Raw genomic sequence first — 11,644 nt, 5'->3', positions numbered from 1 at the left:
AAAAGGATATTAATATAGTAATAGCAATAATATATGTTATATAGTTATTATATTAATACAATGTAAACACACACTCACTCACACACACACATTTTAACAATTTATTTAAGTCCACTTAAGAGAAATAACTTACAAGGACATAAATATTATAGATGCAGTTAGATACATGTACAAAATCATGGACCAATGGCGTGCAAAAGGTCTTCACAATATTAAGCATATCACTCAGTTGTTATGGGTATAAATAACAGCGTCTCCGCCAAATATGACGGCTGCCTATGATAGAGGACAGAGCACAGTACTTTGCTAGCCGTTTAGCCCTCTTTTTGGGCATCCTAAAGTGTGTCCTAAGCTGCCAAATATAAAAACAAGTAATCGGTCTCTATAACCTGTCTCTGAAATGGTATTTAGGAGTGGTTGATATTTAATGATTTAGTCATGAAAGCTTCCTCCATACTAGAGACAAAGGTGCATGCGACCTCCAAAACAAACAGCTCTCTACACTCCTCATTAATCACAACTTATTGAAATCATGCTGTTATGAGTAGTGAATGTGTATCTGTAATCTCTCACACACACACACACACACACACACACACACTCATCAGTCTGAATGCTCCGTTTCTCGCTAATGATAGAAAGACATGTTTATAAAACAAAGCTGAATCTACAGTTCTGCTCAAATCAATGTGAAATCAGAATGGAAACTTTTGGCTGCTGAAAATTCAGCTTTGCGACTACAGTGCATCAGTAAAGACATTTATAATGTTACAATTGATTTATATTTCAAGCAAATGCTGTTATTTTGAACTTTCAGGAACAAATTAGAACAGTTGACATAAAAAGTAACAAATTTAAAAAAAATTAAATTTCACAATATTACTGTTTTTACTGTATTTTTAATCAAATAAATCTAGTCTTGGTGAGTATTTTTTTATTTATTGAATATCGCAGTTGTTATTATAAATAAATTAAAAAAAGAAAAATAAATAAATGTTATTAACATAAATTTATCCAAGCACATCATTATTTTATAATATAATTCATGTGCCCTCATAATCCTTAATAGATTCAACAATCCAATCAATATTTTTTTCTCTCTCACTCAGATCAGTCTTATTTTAGTATCATTGATTAGTGTTATATTTTTTGTTAATATTTTGGAATAGATGTTTATGTTTAGATTGTTTTAATTTTAAAGTTTTAGTAATTTTGTTGTGATGTTGAAATTTTTATTTTTTAATTTTTTTAATAACTCTATAGTTTTTATTAGGTTTGGGTTTATTTAGTAGTTTTTGTTATTGTTGTTTTATTTCAGATAAAGTTTTTTTTCCCCAAGTAATTAAACAGTTTTTATTGTTTTAGTTTTAGTTAACAATAATAACCCTGACTCAAATATATGTCACAAATAAGAAAAACAAGTGATCTCAATTTCCATTCCATATTTCATTATATTATAGTGACTTTTTTTGAAAGGCTCTTTATGACTGTGTGCACTGGTTTAATTAGAGTTGATGTCATTTACCTGTAGCTCTTGCTTAGTCACATGACATTTATAGTTCAGATGATTGGCTTAAAAACTGTATCTGGATCAAAGCAGCTGTGATTGAGATGAATGGTAATGCTAACGGATCTCTTTCTCCGTGTGTTATAGACCTGCTTGCCGGTGGTTCATGAGCAGGAGACTAACGGTATATTGTACAGAGATGTTGTTGATAAAACAGCTACAATTTAACGTTTAACCCTGTAATCATATCGCAGTGTTTAGTGAATCAAGCAACTTGACCTACTTGACTCTGCACTTTAAACAGGAATAGGACCTTTATCACTATTTTCCATGTTAAAATAACACATTTTGAATTTGCATTAGAGTTTAGTACCTTGTCTCTTTTCCTCACTCTGGTGTCTCTCCACTCCTCAAACCATTCGTAATTCACCAGGGTCAGGATGGTCATACATGCCTTGCCTGGAAAACGAGTATGTTGTTAACATGTGACATTATTAACGGCACGATAGAATCATGTTTTACATCCACAGCTACAAAGAACAAACACAACCTTTAAAAATGCAAACAGACTGACTTTAAAGTGATGAAAAGTACAAAATAAAATCCTCACTAAACATTAACTGTCTACATAAATGAGTGTTTTTCTTTTCTACTGTATATCTAGACAGTTACATAAGTATTTATTTAAAAGAAATGGGTACTTTTCTTCTGCAAAGGCAAACTAAATTGATCAAAAGTGACAGTAAAGGCATACAAAAGATTTCTATTTCAAATAAATGCTGTTCTTTTGAACTTTCTGTTCATCTGTGAATCCTGAAAAATAGAGCAGCAAATCAGCATATTAGAATGATTTCTGAAGATCATGTGACACTGAAGACTGGAGTAATGATGCTGAAAATACAGCTGCGCATCACAGAAATAAATTACAGTTTAACAGAGATTCACATAGAAAACAGCTGTTTTAAATTGTAATAATATTTCACAATTTTACTGATTTTACTGTATTTTTGATCAAATAAATGCAGCTTTGGTGAGCCTTTTGAATGGTAGTGTACAGTGATCTGTGATGTGGTCTTTGGCTGACGGGAAGTCTTTACTCAGACTGAAGAACTCATCCATCCTACAGGTCAAAGGTGGCTTTACATTTACTGCACTCACACATGATGCACTTCATGTGCTCACAGACACACAGTTCCAACAGAAAACAACATGAGAGTACAGGGAAGTTTGGAAAGGACTGGAAATGTGTTTTCCCACAGGCAGGGAGATAAGAATTGCTTCTTGGACTGAGAGCAGAAACCCTGTCCAGACAGAAGTATGGCAGCAGGCCCAGAGAGAGAGAGAGACAGAGAGAGAGAGAGAGAGAGAGGAGGCCATGCTTTAGGCAACAGCACTACCTAGTGTTTGATTAGCACAACTGCACTTAGTTTGCCAATCTACATGTTGCCTTTACTTGACTTCCATTTATTGACTCATTTAAGACAAGTCATTGTTTTACTTTTCTGAATGCATAGTATTATATTATATTATTTTATATTATGGTGAATCTGTGTTTTTTGTCTTCCCTTGTGAAAAAGAAGTGTGCTTAATTGTTTTGAAACATTGTCATGAACTTGAAATCTTAAACGTCTATTTTTAAACAACTGCTCTTGCAGTGACTATACTTTTAATGAAATAAAGTGCCTCTTAACTGTGCTTAAAGAGAGTGACTGTTTCTTTAAAAAGTGCACTGTGTAATAATGTCGTTTTTAAAGCATACATTTAAAATCAATATGTTTTAACAATATTTTGTTGTGCTTTAAACAAGTTCACTTATTTTGATGTCTTTACTAACATACTGAAGCACACCTAAAGCAGTAGATTATCATTTTAACTGTAGTGTGGTATTTGATAATACATTTAAATTAATTGAAGTTAGATGTACTAAATTGCAACTTCATCATTGCAAATGTGTAATTACAAACATATGGCACATGGCATACAAGTTTCAATAGAAATGACATTAAAGTATATTTTAGTTTTACTAAAACGAAATATAAATTACATAGAAAGATTTTTTAAGGTGTCCTTGTTACAGTGTAATTATACATTTAAGTACTGAGCAATGTAACGTGTAAAAGGACACCTTAAAATAAAGTGTTACTGAAAGATGTACTAAAAAATCAGTCTTAATATCAATTAAACGCATTTAAAATAAACTTAAACTATAATATATTTTCATTTAATTACAAATAACATGCAATTGATCATACAGCTGGAATCTTTAGGAGGCACACCTGGAGAAAACAGCAAACAAACACTTCTCTAGCCTTTATGTATATTATATTGTGGCCAAATTGACTTTGTATTGATTTTTGAGTCAGAAATACTGCATTTTCCCTGAAATGAACACACATGGAAAGTGTCGACGCTGATGTTTTGTGGAATGCGAGTATGAAATTTATATTACGATTATGATCTTATTTCATGGTTAAAGACATCCTGAAGGGTGGTGCTGGGGAGGTGGAGGGGTTTTATTAGGTTGGTAATGTATATTATGAAAAAGCCTGATAAGAAAATATCACCAAATACAGTATTATCTTTCAAGAGGTTTGTCTGAGCTCTACAAGTGTTATCACAGTCTGCTAATCTAATTAAGATACTGGCATAGCCAATGACACACGTGTTAATTGTTTTACAATAGGATTGACAAGACTTTACATAATTAGATTACCTTAAACAGTTGACATGTTCTGTTTCAGTGTGTGTTATCTGATACAACTAATACTACTTTCTAAAGTAATAAAGGATATGCACATATGCATTCTTTTAACTGTGGTGTGTTATTTGATATTACATTTAACGTTAATATATTTTTTAAAAATACTAAATTGCAACTTCATCATTACAAAGGTGCAATTACAAATATATTTAACAATTATGACATGCGTTTCAACAGAAATTAGTTAAACATAAATGCTTGTCAGTACATTCAGCAGTACTTTAACCATATTTCAAACACAACAGAATTATGAAACTTCATATAAAGATAAAAGTGCTTAAATCCTAAGTGTGTCAAAAAAGTAAAAATGTCAACATTGCATATGAACTACAAAAAATGTTAAATTATTTGTAAATAAGATGCAGTAAAGTGTCATTTCACACTTAAGTGTATTCATTTAAAGTATATTATTTCTGTAATAATATATATTTTTAAGTATGCTAATGTGTACTACTTTTATAGTGGTCTCATTACAGTATATACTATTTAAAGAATGGTCAGTATTATTAAAAAATAAATAAATAAATAAAATAAAGTTTGTGTTCAACAGAATAAAGAAATGTACACAGGTTTGGATTTTTATAAATGTTACAATTTTTGGTTCACCATAAAATCAACAATTTTTGTTTATTATAAATGTTTATTATTAATGATTTATCCATGCACATCATTTAAAAAAATCATGTGTCCTCATAATATTTAATCACAAACATTAACGTCCTCTTTTTTCTGCTGATGTATGCACTGACATGAGGGCGGGACAATAACCTATCACTCAAATGATGTCACAGGATTTTGCAAGTGACAATGATTTTGATAAATTCTTGGACATTCTTTAAGACATTTCACTTGGAAATACATCACAATAGAGAAGTAATGGTTGCAATTTCTGTTTCACGGAGACTTCAACTATTAACACTTCACTTTGCTTACATATACAAAGAATGCTGTGTTCTATAGGATGCTTGTAATGTTTTGAACATGATGATTAAATGATGGAAGTATACTCAGCAGAAACATGCTCATATGTTGCATTCGAAGATTAGCTCACATTAGATGGTCCATGTGCTGCAGATTAGCAGAACAGGCTTAAAACACTCTCAGGTCATTCGGAGAAGCATTTAAGCGTCTGAAGAAGTCTGGAGATTCACTGCTTTCTCAACAGACACCAGTACGTTCCCCCCGGCCCAAATCAGGACACACACCAAAAACACCAGCAGCCACATCCTGAAGAATGGAGTCAAATCCCAAATCTATCTGCGCAAATCTTGAGTTTTCCTGAAAAACAAATCGTTTTCCTTAAAGCTTTTAGTTGGATGTTTGTGTAACGTTTTTTAAATGTTACTACTTCAGGATGTTCATAGAACATTCAAAAGTAACATTCTCATAATATTAGCAAAAGTATCAAATGGAATGTTCATGTGTTTAAAACATTTAAAAACTGGGTGTTTTGAATGTTCAGAGAACGCTTTTTTTTCATAACTTAATTCCAACGTTAGTAAAACGTTCAAAGAACATATTTCTGTTGGCAGAAAGATCACTTTCTCTGAGACTCAAACTCTGGAACCCTGAAGAACCTCATTCATAATAAATAATACCCTGCAGTTAGTGACTCAGTTTACAGTTTTTTCAACTGCTCACACACTAAATCACTTGTCACACAGTTTCTGATAGATTAGCTCACATTAGATGGTCCATGTGCTGCAGATTAGCAGAACAGGCTTAAAACACTCTCAGGTCATTCGGAGAAGCATTTAAGCGTCTGAAGAAGTCTGGAGATCCACTGCTTTCTCAACAGACACCAGTACGTTCCCCCCGGCCCAAATCAGGACGCACACCAAAAACACCAGCAGCCACATCCTGAAGAACGGAGTCAAATCCCAAATCTATCTGCGCAAATCTTGAGTTTTCCTGAAAAACAAATCGTTTTCCTTAAAGCTTTTAGTTGGATGTTTGTGTAACGTTTTTTAAATGTTACTACTTCAGGATGTTCATAGAACATTCAAAAGTAACATTCTCATAATATTAGCAAAAGTATCAAATGGAATGTTCATGTGTTTAAAACATTTAAAAACTGGGTGTTTTGAATGTTCAGAGAACGCTTTTTTTTCATAACTTAATTCCAACGTTAGTAAAACGTTCAAAGAACATATTTCTGTTGGCAGAAAGATCACTTTCTCTGAGACTCAAACTCTGGAACCCTGAAGAACCTCATTCATAATAAATAATACCCTGCAGTTAGTGACTCAGTTTACAGTTTTTTCAGCTGCTTACACACTAAATCTTCACTTGTCACACAGTTTCTGAAAGCTGACACTCAAACAGCAGAAACACACCAAATCTGCAAAACCATGCACTAATTCTGAGCCTTTGACTCAGTTTTCAATTTCATAAAACACTTTTTGCAAAACACAACACAACACAACACTCTATGTAACACACACAAATCTGAGCGGAAGTATCTTAAATTCCTTTTTCAAACACAAGCAATCAAAATTCCACACTAATTCATCACTAACTCCTCACAACCAATCATGCTTTAGAATAAACACACATCTACACAACTGTGTCTTTTCTTTCATACTGTGTAAAACTGTATTCACAGCCACAAATGCTTACAGTAAAAAAGTTTGCTTTCAATCTTGCGTTCACGTTTACCGTGAGTTTTTACAACATCTCTCTGACAATTACTTTCAATCTTGTACACGAATGTTCACAGGAGCTCATGAAAGAAGAGCTTTAGGTTTTGAATAACTGTGTGTATGTGATATATCCAACAAATATAATATTATGGCAAAGGTGTTTGCAAGATAAGACAAATGTTTGCTTTTGAGATGTGTTTCTGATATTTTGAAATGTTTAGAGTTGTGAGGTATTTTGCATTTCGTGTGTGCAGTTCTTGGATTTGTGTGTAAAGTTTTGAAAATGTGTGTAAGCAGCTGAAAAAAAACTGTAAAGAGGGGATTGGAGAGAGAGAGCAAGAGAGAGAGAGAGAGAGAGCAGAGCTGGAAAAGGAGGGTTTACAGGATGAAAAGCTCAATCCTGAGATGAGGATCAGAGAATGAGCTGAAGTTCTGGAAGACAGAGAGGTCTGACACACAAATCCTGTTATCACAGCAGCCAATGAGCAGCCGCTGATTCTGCAGAGCTTTACGCACACAGAGCACTAATGCAAGACAACAGCGCCGTTCGCATGGCCTCCCGGGGCTTTTTTAAATACCAGCATCAGATGCAATTGAAAAGGACGTGAAATCTACAATTACACATTTACACATTTTGGCAAATGTCATTTTTTTAGTCCATCTCCACCAATTGGTTTTATCTTTCATTGCATGGGCAAAACTGAAGAACGAAAGCCATGCACATTTAGAATAACATGAGGGTGAGTAAATAATGACACCACTTTAATTCAAATGTCCCTTTAAAGTCAAATTAGGGTCCAACTGTTTCATTCAACCAGTAAGACATTTGGTTAAATTGCTAATGAGTTTATTTTAGAAAGACACAGGTAACATCATATCGCAAGAGGTATTGAATGACATGAGGGCGTCTTCTGTATAGTATCCAAAACTAAAAAAAATCTAGTTTCTAGTACAAATATTGATGTTTTATACAAAACTAGTTATTGAACAGAGCCCTGGTGCCTCCAGGGCCACTGCTATGTAATAATGCATCCACCCTTCTCCTTGAAAGGGTTCTTGTCTTCTGGGACACCTTTGACCAGCGGATCTTCAGCAGACAACCCCTCAACAAACGCGATGATCTCTGGGGCTGTTGTTGAGACCTGAGAAGAAGAGTCAGGAAAGATGCTTTAAGTTTCATTGCTCAGAACGGGAATCAAATACGTAAGCAATCAGAGGATGCAGCCAAAAACTCTGTAATCTTTTAATCACACTCACGTCATTCCAAAACACAAAAGAAGATGTTTTAAAGAATGTTAGTAACCAAAGAGTTTCAGTTCTCTTTGACTTCCGTCATATGGGCAAAAATTACAATGGAAGTCAATGGGAACCAAAACGGTTTGGTTTGAAACTGTTCGTTAGCGTAATGCTCCCAGAAGATAGAAAGTCGTAACAGGTTTGGAACGACATGAGGGTGAGTTAATGATGACTGAAAGTTTATTTTTGGGTGGACTGAGTTGTCACCGCAATTCGAGGAGTGTTCACTTCCAGCTTCAGCTGATCCAGCTCCATCTTTAGGATGTCTTTATCTGACATGTCCCGGGCCATCCTGTCTGTCCAGAGGACATCAATGAAAGAGGAGAGATGTGAAATTAAGCTCAATATTCAATCTGAAAATGTCTCATGAACAATGCTTGTGCACTGCACACAGTGGCAATCTAACAACATATTAATCCCATAACATTTTTAATGATTTAATCCATGAAAAACAGATTAAATAGATTACATAAAGATAAGAAATTAGATTTAAAAAAAAAATGAATTAATGTATTTAGGTTGATTCAGGGATGTCATATTATATTTCTGATTTGAATAAAATCACAGTTTATTTAGATGTTATTTTTAGGTAACCATTTTTGTCAGTGTACTGTTAAAAGCACTTAATGTAAAAAAAAAAATAGAACGACATGAGGGTGAGTTAATGATGACTGAAAGTTTATTTTTGGGTGGACTGAGTTGTCACCGCAATTCGAGGAGTGTTCACTTCCAGCTTCAGCTGATCCAGCTCCATCTTTAGGATGTCTTTATCTGACATGTCCCGGGCCATCCTGTCTGTCCAGAGGACATCAATGAAAGAGGAGAGATGTGAAATTAAGCTCAATATTCAATCTGAAAATGTCTCATGAACAATGCTTGTGCACTGCACACAGTGGCAATCTAACAACATATTCATCCCATAACATTTTTAATGATTTAGTCCATGAAAAACAGATTAAATAGATTGCATAAAGATAAGAAATTAGATTTTTTTAAAAATGAATGAATGTATTTAGGTTGATTCAGGGATGTCATATTATATTTCTGATTTGAATAAAATCACAGTTTATTTAGATGTTATTTTTAGGTAACCATTTTTGTCAGTGTACTGTTAAAAGCACTTAATGTAAAAAAAAAAATAAAATGAAAAGGAAAAAAAACCTTATAAGCTTAAAAGCTTCTAAATGCTCATAAAAACAATATGCATTGTTCCAAATAAACTTTAACACATATGAAAAAGCTGGGCATTTATAGAGAAGATAAAAGGACTGTAAAATTACTGGAAACCACATTGTGAAAAAATGATTTTCAAAATTTGTTAATAAAGATTATTGGCGTATGTTTTACAAGAAAATCCGATTTCAGCGTTTCTGCTTAAAAATGTCGTGCTTATTCATAATATTAGTTGCCGTTTCTTTGTAATTATTTGTGAAATTTACAAGCAGTTGCTTCTACGCACTGAAAAAAATGCACACACCACACTCACACACACTCACACTCACACACACTCACACTCACACACACACACACACACACACACAAAAGCCATCCATTTACCTGTTGAATGGGACTGGCAGCAGTCAGAGAAAGGTCCTGAAGACTCCTAGGAGATCATCAGCATTGAGACTCCTCTCCTGTCTGATCTCTGGCTCTTCTGCTCTATTTCTGTTCTCCGGACCCCTCCTCCTCAGGTGTGGAGACTGATCCTGGAGGGGATTGCGCTCTGATGTCATCAGCCTGCCCTGATCTCATTAGGCTTGTGAGGAGTCACCTCTAAACAACACTGAAACACTGCCGCTGTCCCTCAAATGCTGCACTGATGGAATTACTCTGTCAGCTATCATCAATGGCTTTTAGTAAGGATCTAAGCATCTGAACTTCTGCCTAGACAGAGCTCAGTGTGATTTGTATATTTCTGAGCATTAGTTGAAGCAGAAAATATTCATTTCCAAAGTGAAATGTTCTGTGAGAGACACTGAAGAAGTCGTCAGACGGCCTGGAGCCAAACATGTCTTACTGTCCTGCCTCAATGCAATTAAACATCTACAGGTTTGTTTAAACAGGACATTGATTTTGCAGTCTTCAAGTTTTTCATCAATACAAACTCTGTTAATAGCCAGGCGTGATAAATACTGAAACATACAGTACCGTTTAAAAGTCTGGCCTCAACAATTTTGTTGTTGTTGTGAAATTAATACTTTTATTCAGCAAGTACTCATGAAAATGATCAAAAGTTACAGGAAAGACGTTTAAAATTTTACAAAAGATTTCTATTTCAAATAAATGCTGTTCTGTGAATCTTGAAAAATAACATGCATGAAAAATATTGTGCAGCACGACCGTGTTCAACATTGATAATAATCAGAAATGTTTCTTGAGCAGCAAATCAGCATATTAGAATGATTTCTGAAGATCATGTGACACTGAAGACTGGAGTAATGATGCTGAAAATACAGCTTTGATCACAGAAATAAATTACAGTTTAACAGATATTCACATAGAAAACAGCTGTTTTACATTCTAATAATATTTGACTGTTTTTACTGTATTTTTGTTTATTTGGTGAGCAGAAGAGACTTCTTTAAAAACCAACCCTAAACTTTTGAACAATAGTGTGCATTGGAGTATTAATGGACTTAAAGGTCCCATATTTTACACCTTTCTGGAGTTTTATTTTAGGTTTTGATGTCCTTAAGAATATATATTTGCGGTATAAGTACCAAAAACCATCTCAATATATTTCAGTTTTGACAATATGGGACCGTTAAGGAGGAAGAAAAAAAACATTATTTTTTAAATTTAATTCAACCAAGAAACCAAATCTTGATAATTATTAAAAATGGTTATAAAAATCACCTTGGTTGATTTTGTTATATTGTTTATTAAAAACATGTCTCTTTTTAGCACATCAGAATACAGAACATAAAATAGGAGAGTCCTTCCAATATACAATAATATATGAATAATATATAGCTATATGAAATTTTTTTTTAGTCTTTGGTTAACTATAATAACCCTGGCAAAAAAGACAAATGTTTCAGGAATACAAGTCAAGTCAAGTCAAGTCAAGTCTGCTTTATTGTCAATTCTTCCAGATGTACAGCACATACAGACAGAGAATTGAAATTGCGTTACTCTCAAACCCTTGGTGCATACAGATAACACTAACAGTAGAACATAAATACAGATATACAGATTAAATATACTATACAAATATACAAATAAGGTAAAATGTAACAAATATATAAAAAAATATATATAAAGCAGCACACGGCACATGGCAGATAGAGTGCAAACCAGTGAAGTAAACAACAGTGCAGATATAATGATTTGTAGTGCAAGAGCTTATTCAGACTGATTAAAGTGACAAAAAGCTAAGAGTTCCCAGTGTGTTAGTGGGAGGGGGAGTGGAAGGACCTGGGGATGTGGGAGCTGGGG

At 33.8% G+C, this 11,644-nt stretch overlaps 1 protein-coding gene across 1 annotated transcript; it reads right to left on the bottom strand.

Moving 5' to 3' along the window:
* Positions 1–7,740: 7,740 nt before the first annotated feature.
* Positions 7,741–8,528, bottom strand: LOC107720487 (guanine nucleotide-binding protein G(I)/G(S)/G(O) subunit gamma-T2-like). Its single transcript, XM_016528207.1, has 2 exons — positions 8,414–8,528; positions 7,741–8,052 (listed from the first exon to the last, which is right to left on the bottom strand). Exons 1-2 carry the CDS (start codon positions 8,495–8,497, stop codon positions 7,927–7,929), a joined length of 210 nt encoding a protein of 69 aa, XP_016383693.1. The 5' UTR covers positions 8,498–8,528; the 3' UTR covers positions 7,741–7,926.
* Positions 8,529–11,644: the final 3,116 nt, after the last annotated feature.

The sequence above is a fragment of the Sinocyclocheilus rhinocerous genome, unplaced genomic scaffold, assembly GCF_001515625.1.
Source record: "Sinocyclocheilus rhinocerous isolate Xijiao unplaced genomic scaffold, SAMN03320098_v1.1 scaffold792, whole genome shotgun sequence".
Lineage (NCBI taxonomy): Eukaryota > Metazoa > Chordata > Actinopteri > Cypriniformes > Cyprinidae > Sinocyclocheilus > Sinocyclocheilus rhinocerous.
The sequence above is the reverse complement of the archived record's forward strand: the minus strand, read 5'-3'. Positions and strand labels throughout refer to the sequence as shown.